General features: G+C 38.6%; 1 protein-coding gene across 5 annotated transcripts; it reads left to right on the top strand.

Moving 5' to 3' along the window:
* The first annotated feature begins 685 nt into the window (after positions 1 to 685).
* Positions 686 to 18,099, top strand: LOC140641894 (uncharacterized). Of its 5 annotated transcripts, XM_072842381.1 has the most exons (7): positions 686 to 935; positions 2,753 to 2,797; positions 3,444 to 3,469; positions 8,649 to 8,775; positions 11,855 to 11,923; positions 12,035 to 12,124; positions 14,083 to 18,099. In XM_072842381.1, exons 5-7 carry the CDS (start codon positions 11,902 to 11,904, stop codon positions 15,336 to 15,338), a joined length of 1,368 nt encoding a protein of 455 aa, XP_072698482.1. In that variant the 5' UTR covers positions 686 to 935; positions 2,753 to 2,797; positions 3,444 to 3,469; positions 8,649 to 8,775; positions 11,855 to 11,901; the 3' UTR covers positions 15,339 to 18,099. The 5 variants fall into 5 exon arrangements, with proteins under 5 accessions (XP_072698482.1, XP_072698481.1, XP_072698480.1 ...); XM_072842380.1 differs by lacking the exon at positions 3,444 to 3,469 and having other exon boundaries at positions 11,859 to 11,923; XM_072842379.1 differs by lacking the exon at positions 3,444 to 3,469.
* Positions 18,100 to 25,024: the final 6,925 nt, after the last annotated feature.

Genomic DNA, 25,024 nt, shown 5'->3' with positions numbered 1-25,024 from the left:
TTCCACCTCAGTTAGAGCCTAAATTAAATAACCTACCGCAGTAAGCAGGCTGTTATCATTAATATACCTGATATTGGGAAAGCGAGGCAATGTGTTGTAGATCAACGGACTTGGGCGGGGGCTCACAGTAACGGGAGTGGCTTCCCCTGTGTCCCCAGCCTCCTGCTCCATCTTCACTTGCACCTTGCGCTGCTTTCTAGCGGGAGAGGTTCCCGGACTCCATCCTCAGAGACCTGGGATGCTTTCCTACTTTATGGTTTTTTTTTTTTTTAAGATTTTATTTATTTATTCATGAGAGACACACACACAGAGAGAGAGGCAGAGGCACAGGCAGAGGGAGAAGCGGGCTCCATGCAGGGAGCCCGACGCCGGGACTCGATCCCGCGACCACAGGATCACGCCCTGGGCCGAAGGCAGGCGCTAAACCGCTGAGCCACCCAGGCTGCCGCCTACTTTATGATTTTGCTCCCACATTGTCCCAGTACATCCTTTCCGTGGCTTCCGTATCTCAGTTCTACCTTCCCTAGCATTAAGGGTTCTCTCCTGTACGGCACCAACACCTACTCAGAATATGGCGGCTCCCACTCCGTCACACGTTCCGCTCACTGGGCGCCGCCATATTAATCTCGGGGCTCGGACCGACTAGACACTCGGAAAGTCTCGCGATAGAAGCAGGTAGCGGGCGGCGCCTGGTTCCGCGGTTAATACCCGAGAGTCCGCAGCCCCAGCCGCGGGATGGGGACTGAGCCCGGACGCGGCGGGGACGCGGCTAACGCTCTGCCGGGGGCCCTGCAGGCGAGGCTGGGAGTTGAGGGGTGTCAGTCGCTGGCTGCGGTGCTGGGAGTCAGGGCATCATGTTTGATCCGCGAATGAGCATCTCTAGCGGTCCGTGGTGGTGCAGGCTCGGTCCAAAGAGCGACCGCCGCCCGCTGGAGGTCGGTGTTTCGTGGCGCTGCTGGGACTGGGCTCCGAGGAGGGTCAGCGACCGGGTGGGAGTCGGTGATTCGGAGGCCCTCAGAGCCCCTGCTCGGGTCCTGGGCCCTGAAGACCGATGTCGGTTTCTAGAGCTCTTTTGGGGTCAGCGTGTGGGGCTGTAGGGGGCAACTGCTGGCAGCCTGGGGGGTAGCTTGGGGGAGCAGGTGGCTCGAGACCAGTGGTGGGCGCTCCAAGCCCCGAGTCCTGGCAGTTTGCACGCGGGCTGCACTGCACACATACTGTGTGCTGGGTTTTCTCGTACGGGTTTATGCCTGTAAGGATGTGGGGGTCCGGGGGACAGTTCCCGTCCTTCCCCAGGGGTCTCCATCCTTGCACCCATCTGGTGAATGGGCTTCAGGCAGTTTCCATTCTCCACTACTGTCTTGTAGCCAGCTAAGTACGTGAAGCCAGAGCCTCTCAAAAACCCTTGCCTGCCTTTCAATCCCCGGACAATTTCAAGCCCGCTCACTGTGTCAGCTTCCTCCTTTTAAGCCATGACCTGCCAATCTACAGCACCACCCCAGACATTTCTAACAAGCTCCAGATTCACGGTAGCCCCCCCGTCCCCGACACTGCTCCGTGAGGTTTGCTCACAGAACTTCAGTCTTAACAGGGTGGAAATAGAGTACATCATCTTCCTTCTCCATAATTCACCTTCTCATCACTCTTCCTCCAGATGCCCATAGTACAAATCCTGGTGGCATGTGGTTTTCTCCCCACGTCCCAACAATCTTCCGATCCCGGTGATTTTGCCTCCCCGGCATCCCTGCAGTTTGTCCTCCCCATTCCCACTGCCACAGTCTTAGTTCAGGCTTCGTCATCCCTTGCCTTGAGCCTCCATCAGGAAAACCCTGTATCCTGTAGAGTGTTGGGCACTGTGGGAAAGTCCGAGGAAGGAATGACTGAGTCTGTCCAGGAGGCGTTTGGAAAGTCTCTCTAGAGGAGATGACATTTGAACTGATCCTATACATTTTAGATGGTCCTAGAAGTCAATGGATGAGGGTGACTGTTAGAGCTCATTGAATGTACTGAGCTAGTGAATTGTATCCCTTAGAACTTCCTTGGTATGAATTTGGGTTACGAGGTCAGTGGCACATTTTGATGTATGTCCTTTCAGATGCTTGTTTGGTCTTTCAAATACATTTCAACATATTTAGTGTTTTATAACCTATTTTTCTTGCTTTGTAATACAACAAGAAGATTTTTCCAAATCTGTAAATATTTTTCTAAGATATTTTAATGACTAGAATTCTAACCTTCGATGACTGATTTAACCAACCCCTGTTGTTGAACACCTAGGGGTTTTTTCTACTTTTTAAGTAATCAAGCAGCATCGTGATGAATATCCCTGCAGAGGAAAAGAAAAAAAGAATATCCCTGCAGATATATCTTTATGTACACCCATGTGTACCTTTTTTTTAGGATAAATATCTAATTATAGAATTATGGGGTCAAAGGAGGAGGAACTTCTTAAATATATAATGGAGTCAAAGGAGGAGGAACTTCTTAAATATATAATGGGATACACATCCACAAAAGTAAAACATACCATGGCCTGACCCTTTCAGAACTGTAAGTAAGTTGATGTTATCACAGCATAATTTTTTTTGTGGTCTCTCAAAGGAACCTTTGAAAGGGGAATTTTCTGAAGAGGAGTCCTCTATGTAGTTGGTTATAGGAATTTCTAGGCTCATGATTCTGGGAATCACAGGGCAGGTCCAGACTCAAGGTGGTCTCCTTTTATCCCTCCCTGCTCATCCTGGCTCTGTCTTCACAGATATCTGGGCCTTCTGAAGAGCAACAGAAAATGACCAAGTCTCAGGTAAGTGAGTTATTTATACCCCATATTACTTTCAATTGTATTTGAGGCAGTTTAAAAGAATTAATTCGATTAAATGAAAAAAATGTAAATAGAGATCAGGGAAAATAAAATAGATGATCTAGACCAAGGAAATGTGAAATAGTCATATAAGTTATAGGATCTTTCATAGTTCATTGAAGTTGAGCATATCATCTGCAATGATAGGATTTATAGTAAATGTGATATTTTCTTTTTTTTTAATAAATTAATTTTTTATTAATGTGATATTTTCTTGAGGGAAGTAAAGAATTTTTGGCATTTAGGTTTGAAATTATTCTCTTGATGCATACATATAATATAGTAGGCAGTGTCCTTTACATTTACCAACCCGTGATAAATTCCATAGGAGGCTCCTCCATAGCTCTTTCTTAAACCACTTCTCCAAATAACCATAGGGCATAATATCAAAGCAGAATTCAATTTCTAGGTGGTAAAATCATGGGGCCTAAGTACATAGCTTTCAAAAAAAGTCTGCCTTGATCCGTGAATAAAAGTTTGTGAAATTATTCCAAGGAGTTAATATTATTAAAGGTTATAATAGTATCAATTTTAATTTGCAGCTTTTAACCAATAAATAATCAAATATTTTTCCTTTAAAATGCAATAGGTTGAGAGACTTAAAGTGTATATCAAGTGAGTATGCTTCATGGATAGTGGGGATGAAGTGAATTTGCTCATTTCTGTTGGTTTATCACTTAGCTAAACGCTGCTAGCAAACGTCTTAATGGTTGTGATTGTCTTATGGTTTTAGATGTTTTTATTTGAAGGTATATGTCTAATTTTTATCTATAATGTTCCTTTGGTTATACCCACTGTGTAGCACACAGTTTCAGTATAGTTGTCTTCAAAGTAGGGAGCATCCATTCCTTAGGGAATGTGCAAGGTGATCCCCTGGGGTATGGGGAGAATAGATGAGAACCACCTACATATCTTTTTTTTTTTTTTTAATTTTAGAGAGAGACAAGAGAGAGAACGTGACTGGGAGGAGGGGCAGAGGGTGAGAAAGAAAGAATCTCAAACAGACTCCATGCTAAGCACAGAGCCTGATGCAAGGCTTGATCCCACAACCCTGAGATCATGACCTGAGCTGAAATCAAGAGTTGGATGATCCACTGACTGAGCCATCCAGGCACTCTTACATACATATCTTTTTAATGGCCATAATATCTCAGTATTGATTGAGGCGTTTATATATAATTTATGTTTTTTTAAAGTTATATATTAGTGTGTGTGTGTTCTCATTAGAACAAAAGACACTCTTGTCATCTAGGAAATTCTAAGGATTTTAGAGGAGTTCTAGGTTTAGGAACCAGGGTCAGAGACAAATATTAGAACAAAAGATGCTCCTCACACCTTTATTGCTTAGGAAATTACAAAGGTTTTAAAAATTCTGACTAGGAGCCAGGGATGAAGACCAAAATATGTGTTTCTTGTCATATCACAATATCCAGTCTCTGATTTTAAAAGTTCAGGGAATACTGGATTATGTACCTATAATTCTGCACCCAATTCCAATGTGTGGGGTTTCTTCCTTATACCACCAGGCAATCTCTGACACCAGCTGTCTGTCCTACATTTCAGCTCAATTTTGACGCTACTCACCTAGAGATAATGTCAGATCCTATAGGTCAAGTACTCTGTCCTTCACTTTAGATGCCAGTCACAAGCCCTATGCTTCTGACTGACTAACTATGAATCAGAGGTTCCCACAACCTCCTCCTTCGGTTCTATTAATTTGCTAGGGTGGCTCATAGGAGTCAGGAAACCAATTTACCCACTAGATTGCCAGTTTATTGCAAAGGATATTAGAAGATACAAATCAACAATCAGATGAAGAGATTCATAAGACAATGTCCTGAACAAAGAAGCGTGGAATTCAAGGCTTGGCACCTGGCACTTGGAAGCATTCTGAACTCTCTAGCATCTTTTTGGAGGCTTCATTATGTGGGCATGATTGATTAAATTATTTGCCATTGTTGATGGATTGAACCTCCAGCCCTCCCTCCCGATGGATTGAACCTCCAGCCCTCCCTCCCTCCTCCCAAATCAGGAATGGGACAGAAAGTTCCAACTGTCTATTCTCTTTTGGTTCCCCTGGTGACCAGCCTTCCCACCTTAGGTGCTTTCTAGAAGCCACCTCATTAACCTAACAAAAGACACCATCATCCCTTTCATCATTGAAAATTCCAAGGGTTTTAGGAGCTCAGTGCTAGGAACTACAAAGACCAAATATATATGTTTATTATAAATCATATTATCAGTACTGTCGGTAACGGAACTAATGTAAGTTTACTCCTTGTCGAGTCACAGATAGAAACTACGCCAGGGACAGTTATCTCACAAGGGAAACAAAGTTAATTTGGACCAATAGAGGGACGCCTGGGTGGCTCAGCAGTTGAGCATCTGCCTTTGGCTCAGGGCCTGATCCTGGATTTCTAGGATAGAGTCCGAGTCCCGGGTCAGTCTCTCTGCATGGAGTCTGCTTCTTCCTCTGCCTGTGTCTCTGCCTCTCTTTCTGTATCTCTCATGAGTAAATAAATAAAATCTTTTGCCAATAGAATTTTTGTGGTAAACTATAACATAAAATTTGCCATCTGAACCATTTTTAAGTGTGCGGTTCAATGGTATTAATTATGTTCACAATTTGTGAATCCATCCCACTGTCTGTTTTGTAGACTTTTTTTTTATCACATCAAGTAAAAACTATGCCCACTGAGCCATAACTCCCAATTCTCCCAACAGCCCTTGGTAATCTCATAACTTGCTTTCTGGCCTCTATGAATTTGCTTATTCTAGATATTTCACAGAGGTGAAATCATATGAAATTTGTGCTTTTGTATCTAACTTATTTCAATTAGCATGTTTTCAAGGTTTATCTATGCTGTAGCATGTATCAGAACTTCCTTCTTTTTTAGGGCTGAGTAAATTCTTTCATATAAACACATTTTGTGTATCTATTCATCTACTGATGGACACTTGGGTTATCTCTACCTTTTGGCTTTATGTAAGTAAAGCTGCTATGAGTACTGGCACACAAGTATCTTTCTGAGTATCTGTTTTCAAATCTTGGGTATATACCTATGTCAACCAAAATTCCTGGAATGAAAGATTTAATCAGGCAAGAGAAAGCTTTATTGTCATACAGTGTGTGAACTGGGGGATGGCAGCCTTCAGCTACAACCAAAAATGTGCTTGGAAGGGGAAGGTAGGAAAAACCTGCAAGTTCAGTTGGTCAGACTCAGGTCCTAAGCTGTAACTTCAGGAGCAGAATGCCAGACAGGATACAGCTCGCTGTAGCTGGTGGTAGCTTCAGGGTGGGCCAGCCACTGGAGAACATGATAAGATGTTTTGCAGGGGGTTTTGTGAATATTGTTTTCTTTTGTGCAGGTTTGTCACTTCAGGCTACACTAACTAGTTTTGATTCCCATGGTTATTTGGGCTGGTTAAAAGGATAGTTTCTCTCCCTTGACATGAGGGAATCTGTCTTATCTTTCAGCTTGTGCTCTCTAATTATTGGGGTCTTTTGTTCTCACCTAGTAGTGGAATTTCTGGGTTATATGGTAATTCTACATTTAACTTTTGGAGGAACTGCCCCAGTGTTTTGTACAGCAGCTGTACCATTTTACATTCCCACCAGGAATGTATGAGGGTTCCAATTTCTCCACATCCTCGCTAACTCTTGTATTTTCCATTTTGTTGATTATGACCATCCTCTTAGGTGTAAAGTTGTATCATTGTGGTTTTGACTTGCATTTCCTTCATGACTAATAAGGTTGAGCATCTTTACCTGTGCTTATTTCCGTTTGCATATCTTCTTTGGAGAAATGTTTATTGAAGTCCTTTGCCCATTTTTAAACTGAATCATTTGTCCTTTTATTGTTGGACAAATAGAATTCTTGATTCTACCTCTCCCTTCCACCCAAACCTGCTCTTCCTTGCTTTCTGGACTTTAGTGAGATGCAAGTTGCTTAGCCCAAAACCCAAGCACGTTTAGTTGACTGCTCTCCTTCCCTCATCTTCCCACTGTCTTTCAGATATATCTTGGTTGGATTTGATTAACATCAAATTTAAAAATTTAATTCTCGGGATCCCTGGGTGGCGCAGCGGTTTAGCGCCTGCCTTTGGCCCAGGGCGCGATCCTGGAGACCCGGGATCGAATCCCACATCAGGCTCCCGGTGCATGGAGCCTGCTTCTCCCTCTGCCTATGTCTCTGCCTCTCTCTCTTTCTCTCTCTGTGACTATCATAAATAAATAAAAAAATTTAAAAAAAATTTAAAAAAAAATTTAATTCTCTTATTGAGGTGGAACCTTATCATGGTTTGAAAAATAAGTAAAAACAAAGTAGTACTTTACTACTAACTAATCATAAATTATTCTATTCTTCTCATTGTTTCTAAATAGGCATTTTAAAAAATAAATTTGACCCAATTAAATATTGCTCTTATGTTATTGTTTTTATTTTCACTTAAACTTTAAAAACAATGGTTTTGTTGTATTTAATTTTTATAAGTTCTTTAATGGAAAATGCAAACACACAAAAATTTAGAGAACAGTTTAATAAACCCCTATACTTCTTCATATATTTTCAACAATTATCAATGTTTTTCCAATCTTACATCTTTCCCCTCTTTCTTCCTTTATTTGTTTTCTAGAGCTTTTTGGTTTATATGTTTTTATTTTTAAGTAGGCTCCACACTGTGTGGATCCTAAGATCAAGACCTGAGCTGAGATCAAGAGTCAGATGCTTAACCAACTGAGCCACCCAGGTGCCCCTGTTTTCTAGAGTATTTTTTTTTGTATATTTTTTTATTGGAGTTCAATTTGCCAACATATAGCATAATACCCAGTGCTCATCCCATCAAGTGCCCCCCTCAGTGCCTGTCAACTATCCCCCCCCACCTCCTTTTACACTACCTCTTGTTTGTTTCCTTAGAGTTAGGAGTCTCTAGAGTATTTTAAAGTAAACCTCATACATGACATTTCATCAGTATATGCTTGTTTTGCAGATTTTCGCTATCTTCATTTCAGGAATTGATACTGGCTTTCCCTTTAGTGGTTTCCTTTTAAAATCATTTATTTAAATAAAAGAGTTGTTAAAATTGTTAAGTCAAAAATAGTGTGAATGACATGCAGATATGTAAAAATTGTGGAAATGGTAGATGAATAAATAATGTCTGAGCATTATTCCAAAGGTATGAAAAGTTCCTTGAATTTGCCATGTTCCTTTTCATGTCTCCATGGCTTTTTTCTTACTCCTTCCTCCATTTATAATGATCTTATCCCCTCCTCCATAACTTACTGGAGTTTACACTATTCATTTTTAACATTTCAAAAAAAGTTACTTTTAAAACATATTTTTACATTTTTCATTATTCATAACTATGCGTCCTCTACAAAACCCAACTCACCCTCCCAAAATAGAATTATTTCTTCTTTCCTATTTCTATTATAACCCATTTAACACCCCATAGCATTTATATATTTACTTGTTTGTCTCCATCTACCAGTCCATAAACTTCCTGTGTTTTATTCATATTAGTATTTTGAGTTAGTATTACACAGTATTCTGTGTTAGTATTCAACACAAATAATGCTGGTTGTGTTGTGGCCTAATATGTGTTTTATTGATGGAAAGTTTTTCAAATAGGAGTTCTGTTTCTCCCACATAGTAAAACTGGCCTTGTAGTAAACATGTTCTTTAACTTATTATGATGAACTCTGCATGATTAAAACAGCAATAATTTCTCACACATGTTTTACACATTACCCAGTGTTTTTCACTTTAGATTGATCAAGAATGTCCTGTTACAGGGATTTGTGTCATTCAAGGATGTGACTGTGGACTTCACTTGGGAAGAGTGGCAGCAGCTGGACTGTGCTCAAAGAAACCTGTACAGGGACGTGATGCTGGAGAACTATAGCAACCTTGTTTCAGTGGGTAAGAACTTCTCTCAGAGGGTACAAGCTATTAGTTATTTGCTGCTGCATAATGAGCACTTCAAAATTTAGTAGCTTAAAACAGATATTTTTAACTAACAATTTCCATAGGTCAGGAGTTTGGAAGGGCTTAGCTCGGTGGTTCTGGCTGTGGTCTCTCGTGTGGTTGTAATCAGATGTTAGCAGGGGCTGCGGTCATCTGAAGGCTTGACTGAGAGTGGGGGATCCATTTCTAAGATAACAACTCACTCACATGGCTGTTGACAGGAGCCTTCAGCTCCTTGCTGTCCATTGGCAAGAGATCTCAATTCCTCAACATAAAGGCCTGTTCCTTTAAAAAAAAAATTATATATATATTTATTTATTTATTTATTTATTTATTTTTATTATTTATGAGACACACACACGCACAAAGAGAGAGAGAAAGAGAGGCAGAGAAACAGGCAGAGGAAGAAGCAGGCTCCATGCAGAGAGCCCGACATGGGACTGGATCCTGGGTCTCCAGGATCAGGTCCTGGGCGAAAGGCGGTGATAAACCGCTGAGCCACCCGGACTGCCCTAGACGCCTGTTCTCATGACATGACAGACTTCTCCAGATAGAGTGATCCAAGAGAGCCAGGAGGAAGTCACAGTGCCTTTTTGACCAGGTCTCTGAAATCACATACCATCACCTCTACCTTGTGTTAATTAGAAATCGTTACTAAGCCCAGCCCATGAGTAAGGGGAGGAGAGAACCTCTTGAAGGAAAGAGTGCCGAAGAATTTAGGAACGTATATTAAGACCACCGTAGTACCCAATTGACTGCCTTTCCTTTTTTATTTACTAAAAGCTTCTGGGTCTCTGAATATGTAATGAGCTTCTTTCAAGTTACAAAGTCAAAACAATATTGATTCTGAGTACTAGATACTCCAGTGGACTTTTTTTTTTTAAGATTTTATTTATTCATAGAGACAGAGAGAGAGAGAGAGAGAGAGAGAGGCAGAGACACAGGCAGAGGGAGAAGCAGGCACCATACAGAGAGCCTGACGTGGGACTCGATCCCCAGTCTCCAGGATCACGCCCTGGGCTGCAGGCAGCGCTAAACCGCTGCGCCACTGGGGCTGCCCTGGACTTTTTTTTTTTTTTAATGGGAGTTCAATCTGCCAACATATAGCATATCATCCAGTGCTCATCCCATCAAGTGCCCCCCTCAGTGCCTGTCACCCAGTCACCCCCACCCCCTGCCCACCTCCCTTTCCACCACCCCTTGTTCGTTTCCCAGAGTTAGGAGCCTCTCATGTTCTGTCTCTCTCGCTGATATTTTCCGCTCATTTTCTCTCCTTTCCCCTTTAATCCCTTTCACCATTATTTATATTCCTCAAATGAATGAGACCATATAATGTTTGTCCTTCTCCAATTGACTTACTTCACTCAGCATAATACCCTCCAGTTCCATCCACCTCGAAGCAAATGGTGGGTATTTGTCATTTCTAATGGCTGAGGAATATTTCATTGTATATGTATATACCACATCTTCTTTATCCTCGGTTGGACACCGAGGCTCCTTCCACAGTTTGGCTATTGTGGACATTGCTGCTATAAACATTGGGGTTCAGGTGTCCTGCCATTTCACTGCATCTTTGGGATAAATCCCCAGCAGTGCAATTGCTGGGTCATAGGGCAGTTCTATTTTTAACTCTTTGAGGAACCTCCACACAGTTTTTCCAGAGTGGCTGCACTGGTTCACATTCCCACCAACAGTGCAAGAGGGTTCCCCTTTCTCCACATCCTCTCCAACATTTGTGGTTTCCTGTCTTGTTAATTTCCCCCATTCTCACTGGTGTGAGGTGGGATCTCATTGTGGTTTTGATTTGTATTTTCCTGATGGTCAGTGATGCGGAGCATTTTTTCATGTGCTTGGTCGCCATGTCTGTGTTCTTCCTCTGTGAGATTTCTGTTCATGTCTTTTGTCCATTTTATGATTGGATTGTTTCTTTGCTGTTGAGTTTAATAAGTTCTTTATAGATCTTGGATACCAGCCCTTTATCTGATAGGTCATTTGCAAATATCTTCTCCCATTCTGTAGGTTGTCTTTTAGTTTTGTTGACTGTTTCTTTTGCTGTGCAGAAGCTTTTTATCTTGATGAAGTCCCAATAATTCATTTTTGGTTTTCTTTCCCTTGCCTTCATATATGTATCTTGCAAGAAGTTGCCTGTGTTCTCCTCTAGGATTTTGATGGATTCTTGTCTCACATTTAGATCTTTCATCCCTTTTGAGTTTATCTTTGTGTTTGGTGTAAGAGAATGGTCTAGTTTCATTCTTCCGCACGTGGCTGGCTGTCTAATTTTCCCAGCACCATTTATTGAAGATCCTGTCCTTTTTCCAGTGATAGTCTTTCCTGCTCTGTCGAATATTGAGGGCCCATTTCTGGATTCTCTATTCTGTTCCATTGATCTATGTGTCTGTTTTTGTGCCAGTACCATACTGTCTTGATGATCATAACTTTGTCCAGTGGACTTTGATGAAAAGAAAATGGGTGCTGCATCCTGCTCATTCTTTGAGGGTTAAAGACGATGGGCTATGTCCAAGTTCTTAGTTTTTATAGATTAATTGAAATAGAATGTATATAGTAAAGTGCTCAAATCTTACATATACAGATTGATGAGTCTTTTTCCTATGTTACTTAACTGCCCAGATCAAGGCATAGAACATTTCAAGCACCCTAGTAGGCCCCCTCTGACCCCTTGCCATTTATCTCCTCAGAGATAACAACCTGTGGCTTCTATCACCATAGATTAGTTTTGTCTGTTCTTGAACTTCATGTAAGTGTAATCACTATAATTGTCTGGCAGCTTTCATTTAACATAGTGTCTATAAAATTCACCCATGTTGTTGCGCATGACAATATTTGTTTCTCCTTATTGTTGCATCATGTTCTGTTTAATGAGTATAGGGTAATTCATCAACTTACCCATTCTACTGTTGACAGTTATTTGACTTGTTTCAGATTTGGGTCATTGAATAAAGCTGTTCTGAACATTCTTTTTTTTTTTATTTTAATCTTGTTGTTCTTTGTTTTTGTCTTTTTGTCTTTTTACCAGACAGTTTTTCTTAGAGATTATACTGATTTATTTCCTACTAGCAACATATGAGAGTTCCATCAACATCTGGTAATGTTAGTCTTTTTATTTTAGCTATTCTGGTGTATATGTAGTGGGCTTGAGTTTTAGGATGGTTGGATGTCCGCTAATGCCCAAGTCCTGTGTCATTCCCATAAACAGGGTGTCAGTATCTGAAATCAGATGTAATGTTACTGAACCAAGGAGAACCATGGATGGAGGAGGAAGAAATCTCAAGTTGGGCCTATTCAGGTAAGTGAGAACCTGGCATATGGGAGACAGGGATGTAAGATTAATATTGATTAATGAGACATTTATCTTTGAAATATTTTTTTAGGAAATCTTCTTTAAGGCCATAGATCTCTAGAAGGGGCTGATGACAGTGTGGGATTGTCAGATACCTAAATAACATTGCTACATATCTAACAGCCATGTAATCCATTTTCTTTGCTTAAATTTTAGAGAGAAAGGTAACCTCCTTATCTGTATCTTGGATCTTCTTCATGCCCATGTTGTTTAGGACATTTCTTAATTAGTTAACCTCCCTTTGGCTAATATCTTCAGCACCTATTCTTCCAAAATGGGCTTATACTCCTTTCTTTATGTATTCACCCAGTCTTAGATATACCCTCTACCAAAGTAACTTACTGAATGATATTCATATCCTTTCTAATTATCTTGTTTTTCTCACCTTCCTTTCAGTGTAATATGTCTTGAAGTACAATCTTTTGTGTTTTTAAGTTTTTCATTTACTCCAATAATACAAATATTCCTTCTTTGCCTGTCTTTGCCTTCTTTTTCTCCTTTCTCTGTGACAGTTTTTACTGGCTTCTTTATGTTATTTTTATTAACTTGGTTATTTTCCTGTGTTTTTCAGTGCTGCTTATTATATTCTCCTTATACCCCTGCCTGCACTTGTAATTTAATCTTTCATTTTTCCCTTGAGTTTAACCAATTCTTTTTCATCTTTTCATTTTTTTGTTTACTTATTTCTTCTTCTTCTTTTTAATAAGTTCTGATTCATGGTGGTCTTCCATGTCCTCAAATGCTTGTTTGAGTATATTTGATTCTGTTTGGAGTTTAGACAACATTTTCTTCTGCTTTATGGCTAGTGTTTTTGTCATTGTTGTTTTTGGTTTTGCTTTTGCTTTTTGCAAGGGACAATTTCCTCTGTTGATATCTGCACAAATTCATTTCCTGATTTTTAAAAAAGATTTTGTTTATTTATTCATGAGAGACACACAGAGAGAAAGAGGCAGAGACCCAGGCAGAGGGAGAAGCAGGCTCCATGCAGGGAGCCCGACATGGGACTCTATCCCGGGTCTCCAGGATCAGGCCCTGGGCAGAAGGCTAAACTGCTGAGCCACCTGGGCTGCCCCATTTCCTGATTTTCTGTAGTACTCTATGGACTGTATTTTTTTGTTCACTTTTATTACTCTACAGTATTTTAATAAGATTTTTAAATACTATGGAGTCCTTGTTAATATAGCAAAGCCTTTTCCCCTCTTTCTTTTGGGATTGAAGAGGAGTTTTGGCTTTTCTGGTTTTGTGGTTCTCTTTGTGTTCTAGGACTCTGAGTTTCCTTTTTTCTTATTTCCCCATTACCACCACCCAGTTATGAGTAGGTATTTCTTCCTTTTTTGCCTTTTTTTCTCCCCCTAAAAATGCCTGTTCTTCTAACTCAGAATTTCCCCCTTTTAAATAAAACCTCTCCTATCCCATGCTTTTTGTGTCATCTGACTCTTGAAGATGCATATACTTGGAAATCCCTACCCTGTAGTTGTGCTTCTGTCTGGTTACCTAAAAAATATTTTTGAATATTTTTATATTTAGTGTGGATTTAGTCTTTCTGCTGGTCACTTCAATTCACCTTCAGTCTCCTTTGCTAGTATCTTTACTTTGTCTTTTCTGAAATGATTTTTGATCTACTTCTGCTTGGATCTACTTGACAGTGGTGCCCTGTGGAACTGCAACACTGAGTTCATTGACTTCTCTTTCCATTATTCCCTTCTTTTTCTTTTATATCTTTCTTCTTCTATCTTTGGGTTTTAAGGTCATATTCTTCCATTTTAAAGCTGACTACACTCATTATCAGATTTCTATCTATGTGAAAATTAAGAGCTTTATTTTTAATTAATTAATTAATTAATTTTTGTACTCTTCAGAGCTCAAGAGTGAAGTAACATCATTTACATTTGGGCTTTTTTCAGACTTTGATATTATAACCAAGATGAAAGAATTAACACCATGGAGGAGCATTTCTGAACAAGTGATACTCCATAACATGATTGTATACTCAAGTTTTGAAGACTGGAGACTTGGAAATGAGATAAATCACCAGGAAAACCAAGACAAGTTTTTGAACCACATTGCATTCATTAACAATAAGCCACTGACTGAGGAGATAGATCATGAATGTAACGATGTGCTGGGAAAAATAATTCATCTGAACAGAACATCTGATGAATGCATCAGAGCCTTCATGGAGAAGTCACACCCCTTTATACAACCGAAAATTCTAACCAGTACGAAATCATTTAAATGTATTCAGTGTGGGAAAGCCTTCAGTGGAAAGTCAGGACTCATTGTACATGAGAGAATTCATACTGGGGAGAAACCATACAAATGTAATGAATGTGAAAAAGCCTTTATTCAGAAGTCACAACTCACTGTGCATCAGAGAACTCATACAGGAGAGAAACCCTATGAATGTAGTGAATGTGGGAAAGCATTCACCCAGAAGTCAAACCTCATTATTCATCAGAGGGTTCACACAGGGGAAAAACCTTATGAATGCAATGAATGTGGAAAAGCTTTCATCAAGAAGTCAACACTTAGTGTTCATCAAAGAGCTCATATTGGGGAGAAACCATATGAATGCAGTGACTGTGGGAAAGCCTTCATCTGGTGGTCACAGCTAATTATACATCAGAGGATTCATACTGGGGAGAAACCTCATGGATGTAATGAATGTGGAAAAGCCTTCAACAGGAAGTCAGAACTCAGTGTACATCACAGAATTCACACTGGGGAGAAACCTTTTGAGTGTAATGAATGTAAAAAAGCCTTCATTCAAAAGTCAGATCTCATTGTACATCAAAGAACTCACAGTGGGGACAAAAGGTACAAATGTTGTGAGTGTGGGAAAGCCTTTATCCGGAGCTCACAGTTCATTGAACATCAGAGAATTCATACTGGGGAGAAACCCTATGAATGCAGTGAATGCAGAAAAGCTTTTATCCAGAAATCACAACTCATTGTGCATCAAAGAATCCATACTGGAATGAAGCCGTATGAATGCATTGAGTGTGGAAAAGCCTTTAGTAAGAAGTCACACCTCACTGTACATCATAGAATACATACTGGAGAAAAACCCTATGAATGTAGTAATTGTAGAAAAGCTTTCAGTAAGAAATCTACTCTCATTGTTCATCAGAGAATTCATATGGAACATAAACCCTTTTAATGGAATGAGGAAACTTTAATTCAGTGATCAAAATTTCATCACACATCATAGAATTCATAAAATCTAAAAACTCTATGAATGTATTAAACATGAGAAGCTTTCAACAATAGCTCCCAAACTATTAAGCACCAGAAAATTCATACTGAGAAGCAATTTTGAAAAATCATGTTTCAAAAAAAAATTACATTGGACATCTTGATTCAGGCCTGATAGTAAAAGTTTTTTTATGGTATGACAGAAAAATCTCAACTGCCTGTGATTGACTTGATCACTGTGTGGTATAGATTTTTTTTTAAATGAGTACAGTTGACCCTTGGACAACATAGGTGAAGGTCCCCTTGTGCAGTTGAAAATTCATGAATAACTTTTAACTATTCAAAAGGTTACCTACTAATAGCCTATTATTGACTGGAAGCCTTATTGGTAATATAAACAATCAACACATTGTGTATTACAATACTGTATTACATACTGTATTCTTACAATTAAGTAAGATAGAGAAAAGATGTTTTTAAGAATGTCATAAGGAAGAGAAAATACATTTACAGTATTGTACTTATTTATTTTTAAAAAATCCATGGACCTGCACAGTTGAAACCTGTGTTGTTCAAAGATGAATTGCAAATTGATTAATCAGGACAACAAAATGACAATTATAGGTGATCATTCTACAAGTGATGTAGGAATGACATTCATAACCCAAATTATCTGTCATTTGGAATTGAATATTGATATTTACACCTGCCTATTTTTTTTACACCTGCCTTTCCACACTAAATGACACCATTTCCCCCCACATCTTAAAAAATATAAAAGGATAAATTATAACTAAATTACAAATAACTCTTCCTCATTCTTTCTTGAGTTGTATAGAATCAAGAGAAGATGAAACCAATGCATTTATAGAGACATCAAAAGTTAGTGGTAGGGAGCACCTCGGTGGCTCAGTAGGTGAAGTATCTGACTCTTGATTTCAGCTCAGGTCATGATCTCAGAGTCGTGGGATTCAGCCACATGCTGGAATCCATGCCCAGCAGGGAGTCTGTTTGAGATTCTATCTCCCTCTGCCCTTCACTTTTATGCACTATCTCCCTCTCTCTCAATAAATTTTAAAGAAAGTAGTAGACTTTTAAAAATATTGCTTGATGTAAAGCATACAGAGTTAAGAGAGCCATCAAACAATAGGCAAAATAGGTGGTAATGCAGCTGTAGACAATGTTGGCATATTCAACATGTAACAAAAATAGTTCTTCACAAAGAAATTCCTGTTCATCATCCTGTTTCAACTCATAGCACTTATGTGATTACTGTTAGGCATAGCTTGGGATCTTTATATCCTTGTGATTATCAGAATTGAATTTTTTTAAAACTCCCTTTATTGGATATTCCTGCCACCACATTTGACAGTGTACTTTCTTATTTAATCCTTAGAGCAAATGTATGAAACTAAAATTATTACCATTTTATAGATGAGGCAAGTGGAGCCCAGAGAGGTTCTCTGATCTGGCTAAATTCATGTGCCTAGTAAGTGGAGGGTTGAGATTCAGATCAGTCTCTTAGCCTCCACAGGATTCTGTCACACTGAAGACAAGGAATGGGTGTAATGTCACTTCAGCTCCAGACAGAATTGAATTGAATTTGACTGGACATCATATAGTATTCTGTATCATGTCCATACATTATGTTAAACAAGAAGAAACATGCATTCTAAAAGGAAGTATTAAACTTTAGTTTCTTACATGCAGAAGCTCTTGGAGATATATTTTTTGAGTTATTGGTTCAGGGATACCTGTTTTGCTGCCCTATAAATTTTCTTGTGATCAGTTTGAACATAGAAGTTACACTGTTATTTTATGATGTGTTTGAAAAAATTAAGCTTTGTTTTGTAGAGCAGTCATTGTATCATCACAAATAATCATTTTTTTATTTTTAGATTTTATTTATTCATGAGAGAGAGAGAGAGGCAGAGACACAGGCAGAGGGGAAAAGCAGCTTTCCAGCAAGGAGCCCAATGTGGGACTCGATCCTGGGATCTGGGAATCACCCCCTAAGCTGAAGGCAGACACTCAACCACTGAGCCACCCAGGCGTCCCAAAAATAATTTTTCATACAAATTCTGTTATCCAAGGCATCCTTTACTTTTCAAGCACAATAACCTAACCTTATATAAGTTGTAAATATTAATTGTCAGGTAATATTATGAAAAGAGTGACTGATGTCAGAAAACTTTTTTAGCCTTCCCTTGAAATAAAAGGTGAAGCTGATACATCATAATGAGCTGGATCCTAAATTTTGAATCAAATATTTTTTCTTAGATTTTAAATTACAAATAACATTTTAAAATTAAAAATGGTTAACACCAGCCATGATTTTTACTGTAAATTTTAACTTTCAAATAATTATTTCTTAAAGATTTTATTGATAGAGAAAAAGAGTGTGGGCTGGAGAAGGGACAAAGGAAGAGGAAAGGAGAGAATCTCAAGCAAACTGTGCTGAGGATGGAGCCCAACTTGGGGCTTAATCTCATGACCCTGAGATCATGATCCAAGCCAAAATCAAAAAAGTTGGACACTTAACTGTCTGAGCCACCCAGGTGCCCCACAAATGATGATTTTAAACTAAATATTGAATTGCAGTCATGTAATTCTTTTATTGGTAATTTTTTAGTCACTTTTGAAGATAAATATTGAGCTGGGATGTAAATGTATGAGATTGATCTTCTAAACGAACATGTCAGAAACTAAACTACTCATATGTATCATGCCCTTCAGTGTTGTCATCTTGGAAACTATATGATAATGCCGTTTGTGCAGCCAATAATTTGTGGAACTCTGTCTCTTAGAAGTTCTTTCAGATCCAGCTTGCCTGTCAGGCCTCATATAAGACTATGTAATATTTTAAGAGAGCCTTCCATCATTAGAATTCATTGTTTTTCTAGCCCTTTATCCTTCCTATCATTCTATTAATTCTGTGCATGACTTAAGCAAGAAGAAAGCTCATGCCCCTTCTGTAGTCATTTCAAGTCTCAGGTCCTTTAGGAGATTCAACATCTCAATATTCAATGTTTTGTCTTCTATTTAATGGTTTCCTATACATAGCTAATATCGCCATGAATTAAAATAGGTAGGAATTCTTCCAGTATTGTTTTTTTAAAAAGGTTTTATTTATTTATTTCGAAAGAGAGCATGAGTAGGGGGATGGATGGGGGGAGGAGCAGGGGAGAGGGACAAGCAGACTCTACACTGAGTGTGAAGTCCGACTCTGGGCTTGATCCCATGGCCCTGAGATCACTTCCTGAGCCAAAATCAAGAGTCAGTTGTTAAGCTGACTGAGCCACCCAGGTGCTCCCAGTGTGTGTGTTTCAACTTGCTTCCTAATATGTTGTCACCTAAGTGTATGTACTTGTATTCTCTTTAAAAGGATATTTCATACTACTTCCTTTCTACTTCAGCAGTATTACTAATAGGTATTTCTGGGGGCACAATGAATTAGGTGCTAGTCTCCTTAAACAACTGGAATTTAAGAGATTACACAAGACACCATGACTCATACCTAGGGACTGTGAAACATTACAGTGTACATAAACTCACAGGTATTTCAGAGTTTTCAGGCAGAGTTAAAAGTTAAAACAAATGGAACTACCTTAATAATGCTGAAAATATGGTTTTAAATGCTTTGGGAATTAAATAATTACAATGTTAATATGCTTGTCATCAAGATGCTAATGTTCACTTGAAGTTTTACAAGCTGATGGTATTATGTTTATTTCAACTTCAGGTTGTCATCACAGTTACACACTTCACAGTTTCAGACATTCTTAGAGTATAACAGAACAAAATGGCAGTATATGAGTATGTGTGTGGGTAGGATGGGAGGGAAGCACACCATGACTTTTTTCTGAAAAGGTGGAAAAAAAACTCAATTTCCACTTGTTAGCTTAGGTAGAGATGAGGCACAAGAGAAATTAGAAAATGTTTAGATAATATTGAAATGAAAATAAAATATGTCAAAGTATCAGGGATGTCACTAGACCAGAACTTAAAATAAAATTTATAATTTTAAGTGTTTTATTAGAAAAGAAGAAATATGTAAAATAAATTTTTTAAAATTCCATCTTATGAAGATAGAAAGATATGAACAAATGACACCCCAAATAAGTAGGAAGATGAAAGTAATAAATGGAAGAGCACAAATCAATGACCTAGAACAGGGGATCAGACTACATGCCAAATCTAGTTAGTGGCATGTTTCATATAGCCCCTAAAGTAAGAATCATTTTCATATTTTAACAAGTTTTAAAACACACCAACTAGGGGCTCCTGAGTGGCTCAGTGGTTGAGCATCTGCCTTTGGCTCAGGGTATGGTCCCGGGATCCGGGATTGAGTCTCACATCAGGCTCCCTGCAGGGAGCCTGCTTCTCCCTCTGCCTATGTCTCTGCCTCTCTCTCTCTCTCCCTCTCTCTCTCTGTCTTTCTCTCTCTGTGTGTGTCTCTCATGAATAAATCTTTAAAAAAAAAACACAAACTAAACAAAAAGAAAAGAAAAAATAATAAAAGAGAGACTACACAGCAGAAACCATAGGTGGCCCACAAAACCTAAAATATCTCCTATCTGGCCCTTTACAGAAAATGTTCAATCCCTAAACTGGAGTGTATGCAAACAGAAAAATCGATGAGAACAAAAAGTGGTTCACTGAAATAATACAATTCATAAATCTTGAATAGATTTAAGAGAAAGAGAAGACAAAAATTACCAATAGGAATAAAGGAGGTGACACCATTATTTCAGAGTTGAAAAGTTGATAGTTATTAATGAATTTATTTCAGAAATTTGACAACTTAGGTATAATGGAATATTTTCTTGAAATAATGTTAAGTTACCAAAACTGAGTGAAGAAGAATTAGAATACTGAATTAGGCCTGTACTGAATAAAGATATTGAATTTGTAATTTAAAATGTTCCCTAAAAGAAAACTCCAGGTCTAGAGGCTTCACTGGGGCATTCTATCATTATTTAAGGACGAAATAATACTAATTCTACAAAAACTTTAGAAAATAGTGGAGGATTAACATTCTTCAACCCATTGTATTGGATCAGTATTACCCTGAAACCAAAGCCTGTTGAAGACATAATAAAGGAAATTGTAAGCTGATATCCCTGATAAGTGTAAACGTGAAAATTCTTTTAAAGTTAATATTTTGAGGGCCACCTGGGTGGCTCAGTTGGTTAAAAATCCAACTCTTAAAAAAAAAATCCAACTCTTGATCTCAGCTCAGGTCTTGATCTCAGGGTCTTGTGTTCAGGCCTCAGGTAGTGAGTTCATGCCCAGGGTGGAGCCTACTTAAAAAAAAATATTTTGAATACAACAATAAATAATAAGTGAAATGTATCCATCTATGTAATTCACACATTTTTTAAAAAGGTCTTTATTTGAGAGAGTGAACACAATTGAGGAGCAGCAGAAGAATGAGAAGCAGACCCCCTCCTGAGCAGGGAGGCCAATGTGGGGCTGGATCCCAGGACTCCAGGACCATGACTTGAGCCAAAGGCAGACGCTTAACCAACTGAGCCACCTGGGCACCCCACCAAAACAATTTTTTTTTTAATGAGTGAAAATACATCTCCATAGATGCAGAAAAAGCATTTGACAAAATTCAACATTAGTGATGAAAACTCTCAACAAATAAACAACAGATGATAACTACCTCAACCAGTTTTATGGTTACTTCTTTCCACATAAGATTAGAAATAAAGCAAAAATGTCTGTCCTCATTTTTTAAAAAAGATATTCCAGAGAGAAAGAGAGAGTGGGGTGGGGGTGGGGAGGAAAGGAGCAAAGGGAGAGAGACAAGCAGATGCCATACTGAGTGTGGAACCCCCATGGGGCTTGATTCCAGGACCCTCAAATCATGACCTGAGATGAAATCAAGAGTCAGATGCTTGACTGAGCTGTTCAGGTGCCCCCTCATTTTTATTCAACAGTGTGATAGAAGTCCTGGCCAGTTTAGTAAAAAAAAAAAAAAAAAAAAAGCATACAAATTAGGAAGGATGAAGTAAATCTTTATTCATAACATGATCTTACACATTTAAAATCCTAAGGAATCTACAAAGATTAAATTTTTTTTTTTAAGATTTTATTTGAGAAGGAAAGAGAGAGAACATGAGTAGGGGGAGGATCAGAGGGACAAACAGATTCCCTGCTGTGTGCAGAGCCAGACATGGGGCTCTATCCCAGGCCCCTGAGATCATGACCTGAGCCAAAGTTAGATGCTTAACAACTGAGCCATCCAGGCACCCCAAAGATTAAATCTTATAAGTGAATTTCAGAAGTTCTTAGGATAAAAGACCAATATGCAAAAAATAATTGTATTTGTACATATTAACAACCAAATATAGAAAAATAAAGTTTAAGAATCCATTTACCATAACGTCATAAACCATAAAATAGGAATAAATCAACCAAAGCTAGGCATTGAAGATTCCAAAATATTGCTGACAGAAACTTAAAACTAAGTAAATGGAGAGGCTGATCATCTTCTATGGATTGGAATACTCAGTGATGTTAATATGTCATTTGTCCCCACATTGATCTACTCAATCAAAAGCCCAACGGGCCTTTTTTTTTTTTCTAAAGAAATTACACAGAAACTTGTATGGAAGTACAAGAACCAAAATAATTTGGAAAGTTAACATTGGAGGACTTACACTATCTGATTTCAAGTCAGTGTAGGTATTGTCCTAAGGGTAAGTATAAAGAAAGTGTGATATTGGCTGAGCATAAACCTAAATCAACAGAATAGAAAGACGAGAATGTCCAGAAACATACATATAAACATAATCAATGGACTTTTTAAGTAAATTTTTTGTTTGAAAATAATTTTAGATTTACAAAAGTTACAAAGATAGAGAGGGTTCCCATATGCCCGTCATCTGGTTTCTACTGATATTTCACTTCTTACATTACCATTGTACATTTGTGAAAACTAGAAAACTAACACATAAACGTTAATATTAATCATATTCCAGGCTTTATTTGAATTCCACTATTCTTTTTTGTTCCAGAATTCAATGCAGGACATCACATAGGATTTAGTCATTGTGTCTCTTTTGTCTCCTCTGGCCTGTGACTATTGATAGGTGAGCTAAATTACTCCATAAAGTGCCTCCTTGTCCTCCATTTTGTGTGGTTAAGGAACTTGAATCGACACTAGCTCTTCCCTCATGTGCATGCCTCAGATAATAGCCTGCGGAATCACAAGTAAGTAGTCTTTGTGGTAAAGTGTCTCCTGAGACTGTGCATCCTTCCCTTATGTGAACCTTAATAAGACCCCTCAAAACTTACCAAAAGCTCATTTTTTTTAGTTTGAATGGACCATTCTGGCCTTAGCCCAAGAATCCCAAAGCCCTACCCCCCTCAAGCCCTAGTAAAGCCATATGCTCCAAATCTTGCTGCTCACTCTCTGCCTGTACCCCGCCTAAACCGCCCCATGTGCCCCTGAGTGCCATGTGCCTCCTCCAGGACCTGTGAGTAATAAGCTTCTTTATTTCACTTACCCTTGCAGTCTTTGTTGAACCTTGACTTGACATCTGACACCCCAGGACTGTACTTAACAAATGTTAACAAAAGTCACACAACTGACCTCCTTACTCTTTCCTGTTTTTCATGATCTTGTCCTTTTTGAAGAGTACTTTTCAGGCTTTTTTTGTAAATTGTCCCTCAAAACAAAAAACTGTAGCAGGCAGTGCCAAGGAAGAAGAAAAAGGAAAAATTTCAAATGATAAATAAACATATAAATCATACCTAACTTTCCTAATCAAGGAAACAAAGTAAAATCAAGAAAACATCAAATAGGGGAAGTAATTTTTAAGGTTGATATATAAGGCAGATTCCAGTCAGGAAAAACCTAGATAGTTCAATAGAGGTACTTTAATACAGGGAAGTTGTTACAAAGTTATAAGAATACCTAAAAATGCTAAAAGGGGATGAGACACACCAGAGAGTAGCAGCAATAGCTACTCATATTCATATGTTGAAACCTAATCGTCACAGTCATGGTATTTGGTTTTAGACTTCCCATCCTTCAAAACTCTGAGAAATTTCTGTTGTTTATAAGCTACCCAGTCCATGGTATGTGTCCTGTTATAGCAGCCCAAATGGATTAAAAGACGTGTATTGATGGTGAAAGTATGAATCATTACAGCCTTTTAGAAAGATAGTTTGATGATATTTAAAATTTATTTAATTCTCTGTGATTTTGTTCTAATAAGAGTGTGGCTAAAGATCTAGCTATAGGCATATTTATTTCATATTTGCTTATAATAGGAAAAATTGGAAATAGTATGCTACTAAAATATTTAGACTCAGTTTGATGGAAAACTGTGCTAACATTAGTGTAGAATAATATTTAAAGACATGAAGAAGAAAAAAAAAGACATGAAGAAATGTTTACAAGAAATTAAATTTTAAAAGCACTTTCCATTTATTGCATGGCTATATTTAAAAAATTTTGTAGATTAAAAAAATTCATTTATTTTAAAGAGAGATTCGGGGGGTGGGGGTGGCGGCTCCATCTCACAACCAGGAGATCAGACTTGAGGTGAAACCAAGAGTCTGACGCCCATCTAATGAACCACCCAGGCACCCCTGGTTTTTTTTAAAGTTAGACTCCACAGACAGCTTGGTCCTCAACAAGGGTCTTGACTCTGGACCCTAAGATCAGGACCCGAGCTGAAATCCAAGAGTCGAAGGCTTAACTGACTAAGCCACCCAGGTGCCCCGACACTTTTCTCTTTTTAATTTCAGAAGTATAAATAAGTACATATTTAACCATATAGATGCACACACATAGAGAAATAGCCTATAATATTTATATAATAGTGGGTATCTTAGAATGGGCTTTTATTTTAATTTTGTTGTTGTTTTTTTATTCTCTACAATTCACCTAATATTCTTTGTATAGAAAAAAAGGTAAGGTATGTACATTCCCTTTTAATGAAATGCATTTATTGGGCTCAAGAAGAGATGTGGAGGAGGGCACAATTTACAAGGATTCATCAAAGCACTGTTTTGGGTGGCATTAAGGTGAACATAACCTGAATACATAACAGGAAGACAAAAAAAAAAAAAAAAACTAGAAAAAAAGTACTACCCTCAAAAGTTAGTTTTACTTCCTTCTTGGTTGGAATCAATTCCTTCTTTCACAGGGAAGACCACTTCCCCACACAGGAAGAATGTGGCTGTGACTTATTTTTTGAATTCTATCTATCTATCTATCTATCTATCTATCTATCCTACAGTGTTAAACAGTAATTATCTCTTTGTTAAGGAATTACATCTAGTTTGGGGTTCGGTTTTTTTCCCGCCCTTTTTCCCTAACCTTGTTGAATAAAAGGTTATATTCATCTACTAATATAATGAAAAAGCTGTTCCTTTTCTGTGTTAACGAAAAACCTGCATCCCTTCGGATTCATATTTGCCTATTGCGAAAGGAAAAGCTTTCCTTCGTCCCTTTTTTCTTTTTATTCGAATAACGAAAGAAAGCCAGCGCCCCGCCCCCCACCGCACCCCCCAGCAAAGTCGCCTGGAGGTGGAAAGGTAACTCTGCAGCCGGTAGGGGACGCTGCCGGCGGGTGCCTGGCCTTTGCCAAGCATGCTGGGAAATGTAGTTCCAGGAGGCCACATGCG

The sequence above is a fragment of the Canis lupus genome, chromosome 10, assembly GCF_048164855.1.
Source record: "Canis lupus baileyi chromosome 10, mCanLup2.hap1, whole genome shotgun sequence".
Taxonomy (NCBI): Eukaryota; Metazoa; Chordata; class Mammalia; order Carnivora; family Canidae; genus Canis; species Canis lupus.
This window is presented reverse-complemented; position numbering and strand designations above follow the sequence as displayed.

What these genes read in the sequence shown, in the direction of transcription:
- LOC140641894 (XM_072842377.1), top strand. Translation starts at nt 855, where the DNA reads ATGTTTGATCCGCGAATGAGCATCTCTAGCGGTCCGTGGTGGTGCAGG. An exon ending in AGAAAATGACCAAGTCTCAG is followed by an intron (nt 2,798 to 8,648) that starts GTAAGTGAGTTA and finishes GTCCTGTTACAG; the next exon opens with GGATTTGTGTCATTCAAGGA. An exon ending in CTCAAGTTGGGCCTATTCAG is followed by an intron (nt 12,125 to 14,082) that starts GTAAGTGAGAAC and finishes GGCTTTTTTCAG; the next exon opens with ACTTTGATATTATAACCAAG.